The sequence below is a fragment of the Argiope bruennichi genome, chromosome 6 (assembly GCF_947563725.1).
Source record: "Argiope bruennichi chromosome 6, qqArgBrue1.1, whole genome shotgun sequence".
Classification (NCBI taxonomy): domain Eukaryota; kingdom Metazoa; phylum Arthropoda; class Arachnida; order Araneae; family Araneidae; genus Argiope; species Argiope bruennichi.
The window spans coordinates 72,454,722-72,477,647 of NC_079156.1; the positions used below are offsets into that span (position 1 = coordinate 72,454,722).

At 29.2% G+C, this 22,926-nt stretch overlaps 1 protein-coding gene and 1 long non-coding RNA gene across 5 annotated transcripts in view; both read left to right on the forward strand.

Moving 5' to 3' along the window:
• Positions 1-22,926, forward strand: part of LOC129972782 (sialin-like) — a 72,717-nt gene that overhangs the window by 38,955 nt on the left and 10,836 nt on the right. For all 4 annotated transcript variants that reach the window (XM_056087044.1, XM_056087043.1, XM_056087041.1 and 1 more), the window contains exons 4-8: positions 2,097-2,330; positions 5,906-6,089; positions 7,170-7,297; positions 17,406-17,555; positions 21,271-21,403. In XM_056087044.1, the coding sequence (XP_055943019.1) occupies positions 2,097-2,330; positions 5,906-6,089; positions 7,170-7,297; positions 17,406-17,555; positions 21,271-21,403 (829 nt within the window). The remainder of the gene's footprint in view (positions 1-2,096; positions 2,331-5,905; positions 6,090-7,169; positions 7,298-17,405; positions 17,556-21,270; positions 21,404-22,926) is intronic.
• On the forward strand, positions 11,659-13,315 carry LOC129972783 (uncharacterized). Its single transcript, XR_008784893.1, has 2 exons — positions 11,659-11,731; positions 12,491-13,315. It is a non-coding gene; the product is annotated as an uncharacterized LOC129972783 (long non-coding RNA).

The window sequence follows — 22,926 nt, forward strand, 5'->3', positions numbered from 1 at the left end:
GATAATGACTGGTTTAATCACCTTTACCGTAGCATGTATATTTAGACGTTGTATATTTGGCGCAGCATGCCATGGCCTTTGCTCCATTAAAATCCAACCAATCATTTGATACTGTATATTCTTCATTTATATCTCAGTGAAAGGAAAAGTGAACTCTCCAAAGGTACAACCATATAGGAAAAACTGAGTACATTCTATTATTTATAATTTTTAAGTATTTAATTAATAATGTATTTAAAAAGAGGTTTTAATAATATTATTAGAAAATAGTATACCAATTAAATCAACGTAAGGATTTTCTAGAAACCTTCCTTAACACAAATATATCTATTCAAACACAATTTTCAAACAAGAAATACAGATTTCAAAAAGAAACATTCATGTTAATAGATCATAACTTCGGAAGAAAAATTATAGCTTTTATTCTTCTTAATAATAGATTTCAATTAATCTTGGGTTTTAAACTTAAGATATGAATCTAAATAAATAATGAAAAATTGCAATACCAGTTTAAATGCTCACAAAAATTCATAATACCACAGGAAAACTTGAAATTTATTTTTTTGCTATTTCTTACATTTTTTTCTTTATTTTGGAGATTTTTGGTAGATAATCTAAAAAAAAACATATCATATTTATCTGCCAGAAGGATCAACAGATAGATAATAATTTTTAAAAATATCCAGACAAAAAAATTCTTTGAATAATTTATTTATTCATTAATTGTTGCCTTTGATCCTATACAGTTGATTCTTTCTTTCTTAAGGATAAAGGTTTAAAATCTTATAGCTTATATTTTATTATAAAACTATAATTTTATATAAAATTAACTTATCTGTAGCAACTATCTTATAAACGAAAGTTGGAGAATGTTTTTCTTAATTTGAAAGTCTGCTTCCAATGCAGAGTTTAGGATTAAATATATAAATTTTTACCAAAAACCAAGAAAAAAGATTTTATTCTGTTTGCCCCATAAACATTCTTTTTTGTCCTATTAAATGTCTATTTCATTTGGATTTTTAAAACAAGTACTTAAAAATAGAAATAAGATTATTTTGATTGTTTTTTGTGAATATTTTTTTAAATAATTAGATCAAATTTTTATATCATTCATCCCATAATCTACAACGTCTAAACTAATTGAAAACCTTTTTTAAAAATAATCTGTAAAAAAATTAAGAAATAAACTTGTCGTACCAGAGAACGCTTTCAATGGTATTGGCGTACAATATTTAACAAATAGTAGCCTTTGGCGTGCATTTAATATTTTTATGGAATCTATCGTGTGATCCCTGGCATGCAGTTAATAGTAACCGAGAATAGAATTTGTGTTTTAAACAAGTTTTACTCAACAAGTTCAAGAATTCGACACAAAACAACATTTGCAATTACTAAATCCCATATGAAATTTTATATATTTGAATCATTGTGTTTTTGAACTATGGTGTTTACATGTCTTATACAAATTTTACTTTATATGTCTCATACAAACACACTTATGGTCAACCTATAATTGGATTTGGCTCAAAATTTGACAAGTCTCTACACTATAGATATTATATTTGTGTACCGAATTTTATCTATCTAGCTCTCTTTATTTTGTACTTATCGTGTTAACTTGTATTCGCACAGATGGAATTCCTCTGAACAGAATTTACTTTAAATTTAATACAAATCAATTATCCTTGTCATTAATTTATCATTGAATTATCTTTGTCACAGGCAGACAGTCAGACATTTTTTAAAAATGTGTTTTTTGAACACAGGAAAGTCTAAAATGTGATGATTCGTCAAAATCTCGAGTTCGAATATTTTATATATTTATTCGAATATTGTAATAATTACTACTATACTTTCTTTTTATAGCGTATACGAAAAAGTTAAAAAAAAACGCTTAAAGGATTGGAAGTAAAAAATGAAAAATGCTTCGATCAAAGTAATTATAGCTTTAAAACCCTAATTTAAGAAATAACAGTTCAAACTGGTAGTACAAACGTTCTTCAAAATGACAAATTCAAAAAAAATAAATCTTTTAGCTTGTATTGCTAGTATATGTCCATGTATGTAATTGCTTTTGTATGAATGCTTCTTTTTAGGGCGCAAAATACAACTGGAATTCAGAAATTCAAGGCATAGTGCTCAGCTCGTTCTATTATGGTTATATTATGACACAGCTGCCAGGCGGGGTACTTTGTGACAAAGTGGGAGCCAAGTGGTTATTTGGTGGAGGTGTTCTGATTACCACAGCCCTTTATTTGTTGGTACCGTTGGCCGCAAGTTGGGGAGTTATAGCTGTTGTTGTGATAAGAATTTTGGAAGGAATAGGAGAGGTAAAAATATCCTACTGCTTTTTTTATATATATTTCAGACTTTACTTGGACTCTGAACATATCTTTTAGATGTGAAAATTTAATAGACTTGTGGTGATGTTCATGTAGAGTGTTGTATATAGCACTTCATCGCTATTAGAAAAATAAACTCTTTATTTCACTAACAACTATCGGAACATCACTGCTTAGCGCACGTATACATAGAATGGGGATTCCCCGGGCGAAGTATTAACATAGATTGTATTAGGGAAAGTAGATAGGTAGAGCTTTAGAATAACATGAATGAAAGATGGCGCTACGATCACTACAGACTTTACAGAAAATATTGCAAGAGTAGAATAGTCTAATTAAATCATGCGGAATTTGAAGGAAATTAAATGTAACTATGAGCTGAAACATTATATTGCCACACAAATCAGAATAACTAGCAATCGCCATGTCTCAATCCTCAAAGCATCTCATTTCTGATTGGTTGGTCCATGGTTCAAATCTTAGCCATGATATTTCATCCAAAGACTGGAATTCTTTTATTTAGAATGCTATCAGTTTTTCATCTAAGATCTGGAAGGTTCTAGATATTTCTTAAATATTCAAATTTGATTGTTCTCGAACATTCTATGTATAAAGGCTTTGGAAAGAAGAAATTACCCACCATCAGTGGTGGGTAATTTCTCTTCTCATGCTGTTATGAGTTGCTTCATTCTAATAAATCAAATTGTTTGTTTAAACAAACGGTATAGATCTTTATATCTTCGTGACAATATAATTTGCTAGTAAAATGTAAGCTCACCCTTTGAGCATAATAATGTCTCTAAATGAGGTAGTATGCTTTTCGTCAGATACTGATAGACTACGAGAGACATCATCTAATAATTGCTATGGAAGATGGTCTCATTTTGTTAATACCTTGATATTTTACTATTTATACACTAATGCGTTGTTATGGTAAAACCACAGGTACTCAATTGGATTCCAATCAAAATAATTTGGATACTACGGAAATAAAGAAAACATATGTTTTTCGGATAGTTCTAGGAAAAGGAATTGAAAATTGTGGTTGGAAACATAAGAAGCATTATCATATATTAGGGCAACATTGCTGTTTAATAACAGATTCTTTAATAAAGTTGTTCGGTGCGTGGAGTTCATTAAGATTTGTAGGATTTTGGGAGAGGCTTAATTGTTATTTTTCTCTTATATTTATTGAAATGGCTTGATAACTCTTTTGTATCAAAGTGCAAAGTGACATTGTATCTCATAATAATAGAAATAAAGACATAATCGTTCATTTAATATTAATATAATAATCATCATAGTATGTGGAAATTGAAGTTGCTTTAATATTAATTTTAAGTTGCTTTAATATTATAATAATTGCCATTTAATATTAATATAATAATCATCATAGTATGTGGAAATTGAAGTTGCTTTCACAATGCCAATAAAGCAAAAAAAAAAAAAAAAAAAAAAAAGAAAGAAAGAAAAAAAAAAGCGCCCATATTTCAATAATCCTATCATGAACTTGCTTCCTTCTGACGGTGTAGTTAAATAAGGAAGTTTACTTCTGTAAACGTTACACACAGATATGAGCGTGTCCTGTGTAACAGGATTTTTTTGCTCTTTCGACTCATTTAAATTATCCAGTAGGTATGACTGTAGGTTCCGACATGCGAATGAGGCAGGGCTTCACACTTCTATGGACGGCAATATATGATGTACATTTTATTGCAAGAAGTATAGCTACAAAATGAGGCGTTCGTTTCGCGATCCCATAGTAAACAGATGTTTTATTAGTAAACATATTTAAAATTATATTTTTTATTCCAAGAAATATAATCAAAAAATAAGGCGCCGACTTTACAGTTCCATGGAAAACAAAGCATAGTTTATTAAAAGAAGTTTAGTCACAAAATAGGGCGCCAACTCTGTAATTCCATATATAAAAATGAACGACGTACAGCTTAATGTGGCCTATTCCAAGCCTTACCATTATTTAATTCATAAGTGATTTCAGCTTCAGTATCATTCTGATTGAAGAAGCAAAAGAAATATACTTCCTTCTGTCACCAATGGGCTGTTAACATCTTGTCATTGGTTGCACGTTTCATTTGTTTACATCTATTTTCATACATGACAAGGCTGAATCTTGTGAAACACTGATTAGTTCTGCAGTCTTCGCAACCACCTTAATCTTTATTGTAATCTCATTTTTTGTTCTGTATCTAAATCCCATAAATCTCTAACTTTTCACATGTTGTAGCAATTCCAACTACTGTTCTACTGAGAATGATTCTATGCTTTTATATATCAACACTTATTTCCACCCTTAATTTTATTGAATTATAAATTTATTTTGTTTCAACTCTATCGGTATTCAAAGGCTCCAAACGCCTCTCAAAGAAACTATGGCGGACGCCCCAGACGACTTGATATCATTGCAAAATTTTATTATCTTCCCTTTGATTTTATTGATTAAATACTTGTAGCTCATGCTTTATTCGTTAGAGAAGATGGCTCAGATGAGAATGAGGGACAGAGTGGTTTTATAAGAACTTTCAGAGAATGTATATGCATACATATGTTTAATAGCCATAAGTTAATCGGATTTCCTCTTTATATGTCACAGCTGGATAATGTCATTGTGGGTTTTGAAGGGGTAGAGAATATTTCTTATCTTTAAAAGAGAAAGTTCTTGAATTCTGAGGTACTTAAACTCGGATGACCTTAGGAAGGAGAGGATTAATGCTTTAAATCATTACTTTGAATCATTTAATTTGTGTTATATGAAAACTAGTTTCTGGCAAAAGTTTTATTCATATATAAAAAGAAATTTTAAAAGTCAATTATTGATATTCAGTTCTTTACAGGTAAGAAAAATTCTTATAAGCAATTCGACAATGTTATTTCAAAAAGGATTAAATAAAATTAGAATAAGAAATAAAATTGTAGGCGTTTACAAATAACTGCCATGTGTATGACATAAATTGTAATGTGAATATGTTATAATTTTTATTGTTTGCAAGTGAAATTTTATTACTGATTTTGCTCATTTTAAATTGTACTTTTATATTATTAGGAACTTTTCTTAGAAAATTTTAATTATAAGCCTATTTATCAAAGACAAAATACAAATTTTTCTGAAATTCCTTCAATATATTATTATTTAACATCATAATCAAATGCATCTTAACTTGTCGATATTTATTCAAGTTCAATATTTATTGATTTTGAATACTTCTGCAGCTAAAAGAAAAATGTTATATGGAAATTCTCTTGTCTATGAAATTAGTACTTTGTATAATATATATTTCCTTTCGTATTTATTATATGAAAGACAAAAGAATATTTCAAAATTTGGTTTGGCGGGCAATCAAGATATAACTAGGGATTGTAATTGTAAATAAAAAAATTGAATATATTGTTTAGTAAATTTCTGATAAACAACCATGAGAACTTTACAACTTAAAAAGAAATCTCGAATAAAAATAATTTTGAAAGTATTATCATCCATTAATTAAAATATATTCTATAAAATTAGAATTTGATTTCTGTACATAATATTTAATTTTTTGAAGGGACTTACATTTCCGGCTTTAATTCATGCCATCAGCAATTGGTCCCCGAAATTCGAAAGAAGCCGTATATCTTCAATAATTGCCTTGGGAATTCCAATTGGAAATATCATCGGATCGCCTATATCTGGATATTTGAGCAGCAGTGACTTATTTGGTGGATGGCCGTCCACGTTTTATCTATTCGGTAAGAAATAACTTCCAATATTCTTGCTTATCATATATAATAAAGTGATTTGTTTGTTTGTTTGTAGGTCAGAGACCTATGTATGAAAATTAGACTTTTTTTGAAGCAAATACTATTTTAAGAAAGAAAAAAAAAAGACCACTGTACAAAAAGTATTGTTACAATTCTGTAATGTTCCTCCCCAACACGGTTGGTTCGATCATTGGAAAGACCGCTTTACGATCAGCTGTATTGGATGGTGCTCGGGTGCCGAGTCAGTCATCCCAGAACTTGGCGACCATTTGGAAATTTTCGCGACATTACAGGAAACTGAGAATTTTACCTATTCATCCAATAGAAACCGAGATACGCCTGATTGATCCAGAATCTTCTCGACCCTCTGTCCAGGAACTATAAAAGGCCGGCAGTCTCAAGTTGCAGTCAATTAGTAGTCGGAGTCGTGAAACGAGTCATCGAGAGGATAACGAAGCAACAGCGGAATAGTCCGGCGAAGTACCGGCATTGTGTGGAGCTCAAGTGATTGCTGAATCTTGGCGTTTATTGTGGAAGCAGCATCGAGTTGTGTGTGGAGTAGCCAGAAGTGTAGTAGTGAGTCGGCAGTTGGATACAGTCAAAGTGAGGAGACACTGGAGAATTGCAGGCGTTTGGAGAGACAATAGGGTGAAGCTACGTAGATTCCCTCCTCCTGCTAAATTCCGTTTGGCTGCTTTGGTGTATTGTGGTTGCTATTGCTACCGATTCCTATTTGTGGACTACCGTTTGTTGTACTGTGCTTTTTCGTGTTTCCTGTGTTCGTTTCTGTTGTATATATTTGTCGTCTTTGTATAAGTGTCTTCGTGTTTAATAAAAGTCGCCGTCGTTTGTTACTAAGGCCTGCTGATTGGTTTCACACCGTACACCTACTACAAGCGAATTTATGACCCCTGACTTAGAAGTGAAATTGAAGTATCCGTAACAGTATATAATAGTTTGGTAGCGAAAATATTAATTATCAATTCGAAAATCATGTTTTTATTTTAAATTTTTTGTTATCATGTAAACATATTATAGCGAAAGTATGATTTTCTTTGAATTTTCCAGGAACAATTGGCTGTGTTTGGTTTCTTTTGTGGTGTATTTTGGCTTTTGAAACGCCAGAATGCCATCCCAGGATTTCTAAAACAGAGCTATTATACATTCAACAAAATAAAAGTGAGAAATCAAAAAAGGTTAGTTTTCCACAATTTATTTCCCATTAATAAACATTGCAACAACACTAATTGTAATATATAGTTACATTAATGAAACGCTTCATTCCTATTTATGATTTAGAATACAAATAAATTTTCCTATCTGCATTACGTAGCGTTATTTTGTGTGTTAGAGGTTTGCCAAATCAAGTTGGTTATATAGTTGATTCACTAACAATTATTTTCATATTTTAGTCTAAAGTTTTAAGCCATTCATCAGTTTAAGCTTGGTTGAAGCAATATGTCTTGTTTCACTTATTAATATGAATAATTAAGGCATTTCCACTTACAAGAAGAATACAAAGAATATTTTAACGATTTTCTGAATTACCAGATGGTTAACCAGGAATATTAGCATTGTCTAATTACTATTAAATCTTTTATGCATAATTTCATTAGGAATTTTTTTCCCTCGATGTATAGTTAAGGATCAAATTATGATTAACTTTAAAAGCCTTATATCTATTTTGTATATTGTGCACTTAAACATTCTAATGTTGGCACATTTCAAGGCGGGTTAAAATAATTTACCCGTGAGATCATAATGCCATTAATAACCCTTTGAAAAAAACCTTTATTGCGATTACCCAAGAAATCATAGAGCCATTAAAAACATAATTATATGGGGAATCAATTTTCTAATTGCACATTGTCTTTCGAGTCATTGGAACTTCACTTTCTTATTATTCATGCAAAGTGATTATAAACAAAATCTTTTTTCCTTAGTTTTCAATTATGGTACAAGGACCATATGATAAATATTTGATGAAACAATGAAGACAGCTTAATCTTCATCGGAGCAATGAAATCTATGAGAAATTATGCAAGGAAATGCTTTTGGAAATATTCAGATTCAGAGAAAACAGTAATTAAATTTATTATTACAACAATAATATTTAGAGCATTAAAATGGTATAGACATACATTTTGTGGAATATTTTTGGGAGTTAATGCAAAAAAAAAAAAAGAATATCAAGATTTGGCTTAATTTTGAATTAATTGCGATTCTAATAAAAATTCCTAAAAAATTCTCTTTATCCGTTTGTAGAGGTACAAATTGCAAAAGCGCATATTCCTATCCTCCAAAGTATATTTATTCAAATTGTGGTATTTCTAAGTTGAGCGTTGCTGTCCGTAGAGCGCCAGCATCTATGCTCATCCCCCTCTGCAATTTTTTCTTTATTATAAAGATAATCGTTCGAAAAGTAATTTCCATGAGGGTAATTTTTTTTCAAATTATTGAAGATATATTTTTAACTCCACTTTCATTGTTTACGTAGACTATTATTAGATCCAGATCAATAGGTGTTCTTTTTTTTTTTCAATAATTCGATTGCCATAATGCCAATGCGTAATAAATATTTTTGTTGATTTTTCAGAGGTCTGAGTAAATTATATCCGACTAAAACCAGTTCTTTAATTCATTTTTTCTCCAATAGATTGACAATAAATGAGGATATATGATTACCTTGTTTGTTTCGGTGAAACCATATTTACTGTTTGATGTATTTGTTAATCAATCGACATAAGTTTTTTTAATAAATGGTGGCAATAAAATATTATTTCTATATTTGAGGGGAATTAATTTTTATAATTTTGTAATCTCAATCTCTCCTAATTTTTTTAGTTTTCTGTTATATGCAATGTCAGCAACTAGAAATAAGCTCTTACTGGAAAGTTTCTTGGATTGTTTAGAACACATTTTTTTTAAATATCCGCTTTACTTTTATGGCAATTAGAATCTTTTTATTGTTCGTATTCTGATAATATTTTCTTGATCAATCGATTTTTACCTTTTTTTTCCATCTATCATTAGATTTAGTGCATCGAGTACTATTTTCAGTATTTTTTAAGAGAGGGACATTGAATATATTATTTGATTATATATTCAATCATTTTATTTTTAGTTGAAACTGGACCATTTAATGACCTTGTAACAGTTCGTAAAGTCTGTTTGTTTCTTTGTTTTTTTTTTCTTTTGCGAATAAGAAATGTTTTTCTTTGGAACAAAACCAGAATTATTTTTTTTTCTGTCCTATGTCAACACTTTTTGTAAATTGAAAGTTTTAATATGGATTTCTTTTAATTCTCATGCTTTTAAGTATAATGTTAATAATAATTATATGTATACTTGAACATGTAATAATTTCATATTTTATTTAATTTTTGAAGAATCATTTATAAGAACAAATGTAATAATAATAGCCTAATATAAAGTCCCGGAAAGATAATAATATAAAGATGATGAATATTAACTAAAAAAACTTTGTAGTTAAAAGATTATCTGGTATATATATGTAATAATATTTGAATTATAATTTCAATTCAATTAATTTAAAGATTTTATCTTAATTTAGCCCATAGTTTCTTCATTCTAAAAATATTCTTTTATTTCGTGATCCAATTCCACTTTCGGTTTTATTAATCCCTTTGTAAAAATAATGCGTCATCAGTACTATGCATCAAATGAAAGTGATATTTTCGTTGAGCTAGTCAGAGGTCATTATATGTATTCCATCGGCACGTGGCCGGAAATCCTATGTTATATAAAACTAGTGATCATTTGTTTCGCGCTTCTTTCTTACTTCTGCTCTTGTGCCGCGCTGCGTCTGCTTGTAAATAAATTGCTTTCCCGACATGGATATTAAAGAGAGAATAAAACGAAACTAAAAATACAAGATCTCGTCTATGTCTTCAAACCTGCACTCTGCTTCATCCAAAATAATGTTATATATTGAATTTTACCACTTTTTAAAATTAATTATTTTGAATCACTTGAATACAAATTTAAAAAGCAGTTTGACTTTTGACTTTCTCATGCTTCTCCAGGGCATTTTTTCTGTATATTTAATTATATAATGTCGAGCTAAAATATCAAATGAAAATAAAGCTCCTAAAACAAATATTTGTTCATTTAAATCACTTTAAATCTCTAGAATTTAAATTAATTCATTTTAAAAATCTAGAATTTAAATATTTGAACTTATATAATCACTGAATGCGTTTCCACAGCATCTTTATCTGCCTATAATGGAGAAAAAGAATTAAGTTGATATTCAAAAACTTTTCTTTTCTTATTTATTTGCTGAAAATACACTATATAATTTTTTTAAACGAACAAAAATATTCAATTAAATTACAGCATAATTCCTCTCTTTCTTTTAATAAACTTAGTATTCAATCCTACAAAACCTTTAAACACTCTTTGTCAAAACATGATTAGTATTAGTAACTCCATCGACATATTCACCGCAGTGAAATAGAAAATATAAGGAGTATGTGCGAGTATTTAAAGTTTATACAATTTCAAATTTGAATTTTAACGAAGTTCAGCGGAGTAGATATTTATTTAGCCACATGATTCTCACGTAATATCACAGCTTCACTTTCGCGAGATTAAATTTCAGAAGTTAGACTCTTAGAAGTATGGGAAAACCAGAGTCCTGTGTAACTCTGAAGTGAAGTTTGAATTCGGGTAGTCAGAGAAAATAATTAAATTTAAAAATATAGATAAATTGAATATGTATATTAAATTCCATTAGCTCCCCTCGCTTGGTTTTGACGAAATAATCTGTTTTTAATTATCAAGAAAGGTCATCATTTGTACTCATATTCTACCTATATATTTCTAGATGGCAAAAAGATTTGGTTATGCATGTACAAGGAGTGAATTTTGATGAAATTGATTTATTTCAATAATTAAATGAGTAATGATTAAATGATAGTTAATTAAAATAATAGTTTTCAAATAAATTAGATTAGACAATAAATATTTAATCCATACGCAGATTCGCATACAGCATTGTATAAGCAATTGTACTGTATTAAGCAATGCAATATTGTACAATATTGTTGAAGAATAATATTATTTCGTAATATAGTACAATATTGTTGAAGAATATATTCTTTCACAATATTGAGTAATATTGCTGTAAAATAATATGTTTTTTCTTAGTATTGTACAATATTGTTCAACAATCTGTATTATCGGGGTTAATTAATTAATCTGGATGAAATTAATAATTATAAGCAAAAAGTATTTCCAACATATTTTTAAATGTTTCCCAAGCAGCAAGAGAAGTCGCTAAACGATTGGCCAAGCATCGCAGCCATCTGATATACGCCGCCCGTATTTTGCCAATGTCACCTTTGCATTGGCGCGACATCGGATTTTGACCATATTTTTTTCTGTCGCCTCTGAAGATCGCTTTTTCATCGGGGCGAACTCCTACGGCGACTTAGTGAAAAAGACCGGCTCAAAGCAATCGGCCCATAGTCGCCTCGATGTCTGGAAAGTTGCTTTTCCTAGGTGGCGCTATGCGAACATATTTTAGAAATTTCCCATGAATCACCTGGCGTGTATTGGATTTTGAAATTCAACCAGCAACGCATACTGTCATTTCAAGAAACTTGGTAAGTGTAAAGTTTTTATTATTATATATTTGTAAATAATATATTATTTATTCTAAATAGTGAATAAAAAAGATTATTTTTGTTGAAGCCGTTCGAACTCGTTGCTTAACATGGAGTTGCACGTGATATTATTAGCGTTAGGCGTAAACTACGATTATCATTTCTTTTCTTGTTTGTATTCTTTTCAAGGGATTTTATTTCGTATCTTTTTTTTGTGTGTGTGTCTGTTCTTAAATTATTGCAGATATTTTTCCATTTCATTTACAATGCCTCTCCTTTTGTTAACAACAATTTTTAATGAAAAAAGTTTTTAAAAAATATTAAATTACGTTCTTATGTTTTGGTTTTGCAATAACATTTGTGTTATTATTTTTATTTCGACATAAAGCTAAAAAAATAGATTAGCAGAATATATTTATTGTAAATTTCAAAAAAAAAAAAATCTTTAAAACTTGCAATTATGTAGTTATATTTGAATACTCTTATGTGAATAGTTTATAATTATTTCACCTTTCATAAAATAGTAACATAAATTTTACACCCATTAGTTTATATTATTTTTCTCTATTGTTCTAAACATTATTATAATATTTGCCTATATAGTTTTATCAGATTGAAAACATTATCAAGCTTATGAAGTTCTATATATCTATTTTACTCCTTAATTACATATCTCCAATTGTCAACAAATATTTTATTTGTACTTTTAAAAGAAGTGAAAGCTCAATCATTATTCTAATTAAGGAATATGTTTTTTAGGTTCATCAAATCTGCAAAAAGAAGAGTGAACTTGAAGAAAAGTATATGTATAATTCTTTATATGTATTACCAGCAAAATATGAAATCCAGTATTCTATAGAATGCCCAAGCATTGTATATAATGCCTAAAACAAGCCAGTAATGTATGAAACAATTTGTATTTCATACATTTTCTAAGCATTCTATAGAATGCCAAATGACAACCTGGCAAAGTATGAAATACATCTCTCATTCAATGAAATAAAAATTTTGTGCAACCTTTGTTTCAAAACTGAAAATGCAATTAAAGATAAAATAAATTTTAAAATTGATCTATAAATATAAACAAAAAAAAAATTCTCAATATTTTTTTGGAAACTACTGTGCAAGTTTCTATTCCTGACTTAAAGAAAGAGCAAAATATTGGAAGTTATAATTAATGTGACGGAGTATGGTTTCTACCTACTTGGAACATCAGAAGGAAATTTAAAACAATTATATGTCCCAATTCACTTTATATCCTAAGAACTTGTTTAGAATTGAAGATATTCCAAATCAGAAAATTTCTCTCTGGTCAGTTGCAATTACTCAGAGCAGTGGAAGCAATCAAGGATTTATCAGATGTATGTGTTTAAGTGCCAAAATATGTAATGTCTTTTCGTGAAAAATGTAGTAAAACTTCAAAATGTTGCAATGTGATAGGCTTGAATGACAAGTAGGTAAATTTTAATTTCTGATTTTTTTATCTGAAAACTTATTTGCCTTAATTAGAAAGGCATAAATTTTGTTTTGTACAAATTTTATTTTTCTATATAATTTGAATAAATTTTTTTAATGGCAACCTCATTATTTTTTCAGACTGACAATTCAAGTGATTTTAATTCTATTTAGCTTAGTTAATTTTCCTTTTCATTTACAATTTTTCTATGAAAGAAGTTTAATAAAGTATTAAATAACATTTTTATATTTTGGTATTGAAATAACATTTGTGTAATTATTTTTATTTTGATATGAGGCTAAAAAAAAGTTTAGCAGAATGTATTTATTTTAAACTTCAAAAAAAAAATCTTTAAAACTTGAGATTATGCAGGCACTTTTGAGTTCTCTTATATGAATAGTTTCAAAGTATTTCGCATTTCATAAAACAGTAACATAAATTTTACTCCCATTAGTTTGAGTTTTTTTTTCTTTATTATCCTAAACATTATTATAAAGTTTGCTTACACAGTCCAGTATCAGAACAAAAATATTATGCTTATGAAGTTCTATAAGACTTTTGCTTGTTAATTACTCATCTCCAATTGTCAACAAATGTTTTATTTGTACTTTTAAATGAAGCAAAATCTCAATTACTATTATAATTGTTTTCTAGGTTCAGCAAAAAGGAAAAATGAAATGTATAAATAAATGTATAATTTTTTATATGTAGCTGAAGATTCAGTTATACATATATATAATATTTATATAAATGTGTGTGGATTTTTAGAAATTTCAAACTCTTCAAGTATTACATAATAAATAAAGTTTAAATAAATTTTTTATAAATTACTTTGTGTCAATATTATTTATTCTTCTAAATTATAAGTCATAGTTTCAGGATTTTGCTTGGGTGTATAAGTCATTACAGAAAATTCAGTAAAAAATTTCAAGTAAATTATTATTTTACTTTGTATTTCTAAAATATTATTTAATGAAGGTCTTTGTAAATAAATTGTTTTGCATAGTTGTTTTTCTTTTCTCCTAAAAATAAAGAGGGGAAAATAATAATTAAAAAAATATTTGTCTAAAGAAATTTTGTATAATTGAAAGTAGTGTTTACATTTTTAGGTATGGAGTTTTTGCGAAATATTCAGAGTTAATCATAGATCAAATTTGGTTCTTGTGCCATGAAACAAAACTAAACTAATCATAGATTTAAAAAAAAATTAGAAATTTGAAGTAAATTGTTAATTTGTGCTTGTAAAATGTTATCAATTGGACATTAGCTAACACTAACATTTGTAATGAGGTATAAAATTTCTACACCATAAAGTAACTTTGTAAGTTAATAATAAATAAGATTTCGTATAAGTGAAAGAAGTGTTGTATTTTTGTGCATGGAATTTTTTTGAAACATATTTTTCAAATATTCAGAGTTAATCATAGATCAAATTTGGTTATTTTGCCACAAATCTAAACCTCACTAAACATAAATTATGAAAATATTAGAAATTTGAAGTAAGTTATTAAATAAGAAGTAAGTTTGTGCTTGTAAATTGTTGTTTATTGAATATTAGCTAACACTAACATTTATAATGAGGTTTAAAATTAATGCAATATGAAGTAACTCTGTAAATTAATAGTAAATAAAATTTCCTATAATGGGAAGAAGTGTTCCCTGTTTGGGTATGGAATTTTTGTGAAATATTCAGTGTTAATCATTAATTAAATTTGATTCTTGTGCTACAAAACCAAACAACTAAATATAGATCAAGAAAATATTAGAAATTTGAAGTAAATTATTAATTTGTGCTTGTAAAATGTTGTATGTTGGACATCAACCGACACTAACATTTATAATGTGTAAAATTTCTACAACTTGAAGAAACTTTACATGTTAATAGTAAATATAAGGAATTTTGTAGAATTGAAAGAAGTGCTGCATTTTTGTGTATGGAATTTTTGAGAAATATTCAGTGTTAATCAAAGATCAAATTTAATTCTTGTGCCATAAAACCAAACTAATCATAGATAATCAAAAAAATATTAGAAATTTGAAGTAAATTATTATTTTGTGCTTGTAAAATGTTATCTATTGGACATTAACTAACACTAAAATTTATAATGAGGTATAAAATTTCTTCATGAAGTAATTTTGTAAAATCAATAGTAAATAGAATCAGTAAAATTGAAAGAAGCGTTACATTTTTGTATATGGAATTTTTATGAAACATATTTGTGAAATATTCGGGGTTTAACATTGATCAAATTTTGTTATTTTGCTACGAATCTAAACCTCACTAAACATAAATTATGAAAATATTAGAAATTTGAAGTAACTTATTAATTTGTGCTTGTAAAATATTTTCTATTGAAGAAACATATAATAGGAATTATATAATTTAGTGTTTGAAACTATTTTTAACCAATGCATTAAATTTTAGGATGTTAAAATAGGAATTTGTGTTTTATTCATTATTCTTTAGGAATTATTTGTTTATTGCTCACATTAAGCAATATAAAAGTGTGTATAGTAATATATATATATATATATATATATATATATATATATATATATATATATATATATATATATATATATATATATATATATATATATATATATATTTTAATAGGAATTATATATTTTTCTGTTTCGAATTTTTATAAAATAGCTTTTAAAAACAAATGATATAGGCAATATATATAATACATCTACTTTTAAATTTCTAATATCAGTTAAAATCATACTGATTAATTATGTAATTGAAACTATGATTATGTTAACATTTCTTCCCATGCATTAAACAATGAAAATAAATAGGAAATATCAATGAAGGAAATAAATCTTATATGTAGATAGATGTTCAGGGGATCAAATTTAAAATTATTTCAGATAATTTTAACATTTGTTTATTTTTTTTAAAGAACAGTAAAAAAATGTCATTTAAACATTTTATAGGGTAAAATTGTGGTAAAATCTATGCTATAATAATAGTTAAAAAAAAGTTGGAAGAATTGTTAGAATGACATTTTCCATGAATTTTTATCGAAAACAAGTATTTTATGGAATTTTAAATTTATCAAAATAAATAACAAACACTATTATTAATAGGTAAAAAAGAAAAGTAAACTATTCAAAATATCTCGTATTTTCAGGCTTTTGACAAAATTTTGAAAGTATGATAGTTTTAAATATTATGACACTAGTTTCTAAAGTTTGAGAAAATTGAATAACCATTAAACTAATATTTCAATTTGACACCAGCAAGTGTTCAGAAATAAATTGCCTATTGATTGGCATTTGGTTGCCCATTGCTAAAATACATGGGGAAATGATTGGTAGTGGATCGCCCATTGCTAAAACACATGGGGAAATGATTGGTATTGGGTCGCCGATTGTTAAAACACATGGGGAAATGATTGGTATTGGGTCGCCGATTGTTAAAACACATCGGGAAATGATTGGTATTGGGTCGCCCATTGCTAAAACACAAGGGGAAATGATTGGTATTGGGTCGCCAATTGTTAAAACACATCGGGAAATGATTGGTATTGGGTCGCCGATTGTTAAAACACATCGGGAAATGATTGGTATTGGGTCGCCCATTGATAAAACAGGTCGCGAAATGCTTGGTATAACGTCGCCCGTGATAATAAACAAGTCGCCAAAGTATCGGCAAATTCGTCGAAAACAAATCGGGGCGACCATCGCGCGGCGAACCGCCGGGGGACATGACCAATGTTGGGGCGAGATCGCCTCCGATCTCGCCTCAATCTCGCTCGTTCCGTGGGGCGATGCTTGGCCAATGGTTGGCCAACGATCTTTTGCTGCTTGGGTTATTTTATTTTTTACTAAAAATCGTAATTTGGCTTGGTGAGCCGAAATATGATTTTGGAAATATGTAAGTTAAAAACGTGCAAAACATATAAAACATCTTCTATAGAATATTTTATATTTTCTAGATTTTCTTGCTTTACCCGAATATTTACGAATTTACACCCCTAAAATCAAATAAAAAGTTACAAATAAATTTATTTTGATGTTCAAATAATCTAGATACAAGTTTATTTTGATGTTCAAATGTGATTTAGTTACAAGTTTATTCATTTCGATGTTCAAGCACTTTGTGCCTGATTTTCTATTAGCTTAATTGAACAAACTTAATGGGTAACTCACACGTTGGATTGAAGTTCTTTTCAAATTTTATGTTAAGAAGAAACTTTATTTTTTCAGGATGTTCCCATTCCTTGGAAAGACATATTTCTCTCGTTCCCAATGTGGGCTGTAATTATCAGTCACTTCGGACACAATTATGCATTCCTCATGTTCCTCACCATGATGCCGACTTACTTCAAGACGATTCTCCATTTCGACATTAAGACGGTAAATGGTTTTTTTATAATTTTGCACGGGAAATTTGCATTTATATATAAATGCATTCTACGTGAACTATGACTTGCATATTTGTGACATCAAACAAAGTATAATTGAATCTAAGTTATTCATCATAAACATTAATTTTTTATGTAAGTATGTTTTATGCCTGTATGTTTATCAAACAAGTCAGGAAAGAATAAGTCTGAACTTGGTTTTGTGTAAATATCCAGTATGCATATAAACTTAATACCTTTCTTGGTATAAATTATTCCGAAATACTATTCAGGAAACCCCCTGGTATGGGGGAGAAATATTTCCAGTGCGATATTTGGTTCTATCTCTCGGGTAAGTAGTATATTAAAGCTGTGTTTAGGAGGGAATAAAATATGTATGACGGCATTAAGTTTCAACCTTATTTCGCAAGATTCACTGTTCCGATGACGTTCATTCAATTTACTCCGAATGCCTACATGTGTCGGAGGAAATTCTGATTTAGTTCATGTATTTCTTATCCCACAGGGGTTTGTAGTGAATAGCTTATAAGCCAGTTAACAACTTCGCTACCCGAGCAATTGCCTTTGTATCGTGGTCATGTTACTGGACTGCGAACCACAAGGTCCCAGGCTCTATCCTCGCGCATCGCAATTCGCCACATTGGTGACCTCGGATGATGAGCCTTTAACCTTCGTACAGCTGTTGTGACACCATCTACCCACAACCAAAGTCGCCAGATTCACTGGACCAGAAACAGCAATTACTCACACACACACACGCTCGCTCGCCATAACGCTTGGCGCTGCTCAAATGGGTACAGGCGCATTAGAATCAACAGCTAATAAATACATCACTCAACAGCCATAGCGTTCGTCTCCCCTCCGACTCACTGGAGGGAGAGTCTGTAGTAAATAGCTTATAAGCCAGTTAACAACTACGCTACCCGAGCAATTGTTTTTGTATTGTGGTCATGTTACTGGATTGCGAGCCACAAGGTCCCAGGTTCTCTCCTCGCCCACTCCAATTCGCCACAGGTTAACATAAGAGCGGGGATGAGGCGTAACCGAGTGGGTTAACGCTTCTCTGAAAAAAGGTTAATGATCGAGTTATCTCCATTCCGATCTTCGTATTTCTTCTATTGGAAGAATTGGTGTTGATGATGTGCCTTAGAATTCCATCTTCAACTCCTGAGTTAATGAGGCGAAGATTTTTATTCGGTTTACCGCAAACGCTTTGACACAGTAGAAGTAGCTCTTTATAGCAATGCATTTCAGAACAATATATTTAGTAAAAAGAGTTTTTGTGGCACAGTTTAATTTATTTGGTTGCTTTTTTAAAGACGTCTAATGAAAGGACACCTCTTTTTCATTTTAGCCAAATGAATCTGTGTAAATATATTTCTGCAATATTATAAATTTTTAATTACATTCTACTCATTCCACATCTTATACATCCTCATGGGTGTTATGTACTTATCTAATGGAAAATTTATATATTTTGTGGCTCTATCATTGTACATTTCCATGTTTTAATGATTAATTTTATTAATTTTTGTAAAATATATGCGTTTTTAACTATAATATATATATATATCACAGAAAAAAATGACTAAATTAATCAAATTCTTGAAAAAATTTCTTTATTAAAAAATTATTTGTTAATGCTAATAATTGTAATTCTAATAAATAAAGGCATTCAATTATTATTTTAGATTAGACAGAAATTATATAATTTAAACAAATATAATTTTAGAACTTATTATATACAAAATTAAGACATTGTTGTGTAATTGGGTATAAGCATAAACAAATCTTCAAATAAAATATGAATAAATAATTCCTTATTATTTAATTTATTTAATACTGATTTTGATAAATCAATGTTATCATAAATAATAACTCGTACAAGTTCATAATATTTGCATTTTTTTTCTCAAATTTATTAATTTTACCATTAGACTAATAAAATATTCACATTGATCAATTTGCAATTTCCCTTATAACAACTTCCATAGGCTACCTTGTCGGAAATCCGCTATTATGTCCATCGGTTTTGATAGCCGAAACTAACGAAACAGGTATCTCACCCGCCGAAAATGAGTAATTATTTTTATGATTTTGATTCACAAGAACTGATGGCTGCTAAAAAGGAATTTTAATAATAGATATAATAAGACTAGCGCATTCTTAAAGAAAACACATCTCAAATATAACGGAGCACTCGGACTTTTCTTAAAATTATCTATTTAAAAGTCAAAGCAAAAGCATAACCATCCTCCTGCCTCCGCCACACATGCTCTTCTCATCATATCATATAAAAAAAAAATAACCCTCAACGGCGAATCCCGCCAATCGTTTCCGCAGACGTCGCCAATGGCGGCCAAACATCACAATGGAGTACGAAAATTAAATAATAAATGACTTAATATTTAATATAATATTCGTAAGATGGTCATAAATGTAGTATTTATTACAAGATAGTCTTAGGATCGAGTGTAAGTAATAGACTCGCCAGTTTCTAATCTTCTGGAATATTAGATAGCGAATTTGGCAACTCGATTCCTGAAAAGATACAGCAAGTAGTGACATTTTATGCAAATTAAATTTGTCTTGGGATGTCTAAATACTCTCAAATTGGTATAACAGCCAGAGCAAATGGTCTCTCCAAAATATTCTCGCATTTCAATAGGATATAGCCATACTGGAACAGTTCTAGGGACGGGTACCATTTGGCGATTTTTCGTCAAATTTTTCTCGCCAAGCCCCGCGGAAGCTGTAATCTTCAGAATTTTATTTCTTAATATTATGACTATTTTCAAGAGACGCTGGCGACTTTATCTTTAAAGTTTGGCGCCACCCGTCCCTAGGATTTAGCCATACTTTGCATAGCATTGCCGTGCAATAGATACGAAATACTAATTTTTGACGTGAATTTGGCATTTTTACTGAATCTGTCGAGTCATCCTTGAAGATTATTCTCTGAAGTGCGGTTATTAGTATCCGAAAATTCGAAATTGTGTTTTTAAATTGGGACATTTTCCTGAAACGATTGAAATAAAAATTTGACATAAAACTACATGTGTAGTCACAAAATCCCAAACTATGTATGATGTATTTAAATAAGTCCGTTTTATAGTTATCGTGTTCTAAAAGTACAAACCAACAGACAATCAACCCCTTATTGAATTTGACTCAAATTTCGAAAGATGTCTAACCTATTGGTGTTAAGTCAGTGTATTGAATTTTATCTATCTAGCTCACTTCATTTTGTAGCTATCATGTTTATATTCGAACAGTCGGACAGATAGACTTCCTCTGAGCATTTTTTCCCCAAAATTTAATAGAAATCTTCAAATTCGGTATAAAGGCCGAATACCAAATTTCATCCTTGTATATCGAAGTGTTTTTGAGTTATCTTTGTCCCAGACAGACAGATGAACGGACAAATATTTTTCAAAAATATGTTTTTCGTATTGAAGGAGCTCTGAAACTTGGAGATTCGTCAAAATCTGGAGTTCAGATTTGTTGCCGATTAATATACATTCTTTTTAATATGCGTACGTGAAAATATAAATCACACTACGTCATATGCACAGATCCAAGTAATAAAAAAAATTAATTACCCTTAAGAATTTTTTGATATCTTTAAAGGTTTTGTAACGTCTGTTAAAATGTTTCTCTTTAATATATTTCTTTCATCAAATGTGTCATATTTTTCCTATCACTAGAATGGTCTGCTTTCTGCACTGCCATATGTAGTCCAAGGTATAAGCACATTTCTAGCCTCATACTGCGCTGATAAACTGCGAGAATCCAAAAAACTGAGTATAACTGCAATACGAAAAATTTGCAACACGATTGGTAAGTTGAGATACCTCTTTACTATAATACAAAGCCAGATTATTTAAACTGACTATTGCAGTTCGAACAACAAATTCTATCAAATTATTCAATATCCAATTACACAAAATAGTTTTAAAAATCGATAATGCAGTTTCACCGATATTTGAGCGAGTTCTGAAATTGTACAGACTAAATCTATGGCAAAGGATACCGACGTTCTCTGATTGGTTTAAGCCTTGGCATCTTTTCGGCAATGTTTTGCCAAAAAGATGCCATGCCGAAATATATTTTTATAAAAATAAATAAAATATGTGTATTTATCCCCCCCCCTACCTATTTTTTACGGTTTACATGTAATATTAATCTGGAACACATATACAGCAGAAAAGGTCAAATCCTGAAACCTAAATTAAGAAAGTATAAAAATTACAATTTATTTAAAATATTTTTATGTCTTTCTTCTTAATAATATTTTGATATAACTAAAAAAATTAGCTACGAAATCACATATTCCGTTAAAGCTGACATATTTATACGTTTTGGGCATTAAATAATCATCTCCCCATATGTAGTTATGGGGAAAGTAACAAACGCTCAGCAATAAGTTTCAATGGCTGCATAAATTATCTAATAAAGGCACGAAAATCATAAAAAAAGCATTATTTAATTGCTGCATAATATGTTGAGTAATTACTTTCATATATTTTTTATACTTCTGTGCATAAACAGCATTAGTTACTTGTATCACAAGTATTATTAGTAATATTTATTATTATGATTATTAATTAGTATTAGTAGTATTACTAGTAATATTTAGAGAAGACAATTATATTAATAAAAATTAGATCGTGTTGATATTCACTCGTATCTTTCATAAAACTAATGAAAGGTACAAGGTTTGAGCCAAATAAGCGAAAACACTATTATGAGTGCAAAACATTGCCAAAAAGATGCCAAGGCTTAAACCAATCAGAGCACGTCGGTATCCTTTGCCATAGACTTAGTCTGTACAATTTGAGAACTCGCGATATTTGAGCTGTAAGAAGTATAAATATGTTGCTTATAATGCATTGCAGTATTAAAATAAAATTAAACGATTTCTTTTCATTAACTCCGGATTTGTTCTTCTGTTTTAGAATCGTAGAGCATACATTTTTTTTTTTTTTTTTAAATTTACAAACGCAGTTATTTGTAGTAAACTGATTTCATTAAATTTATATTTTTCAATCTTAATAATTCCGAAGTGAATCTTTCATAAGTAGTGTAACCTTCCTTGACTATTATACTACGTATATACATAGTTTAGCAGTAGGGAAAGTCAATATGTTGTGCAAAGAAGCTGATTGTCAAAATCGTCTAATTATCACATAAAAAATTTCCTTCTTTTTTTATTTTGTCAATTATCTAAGACTCAGAATTTAACTCAACAATTTTTCTTGTATATTTTTTTTTCTGTTTAATAACTGAAAAAACATTAATAATACTAAAAAAAATAAATCTGAAATCAAATGCAACAGTATTTCACATAAACTTCATGAATC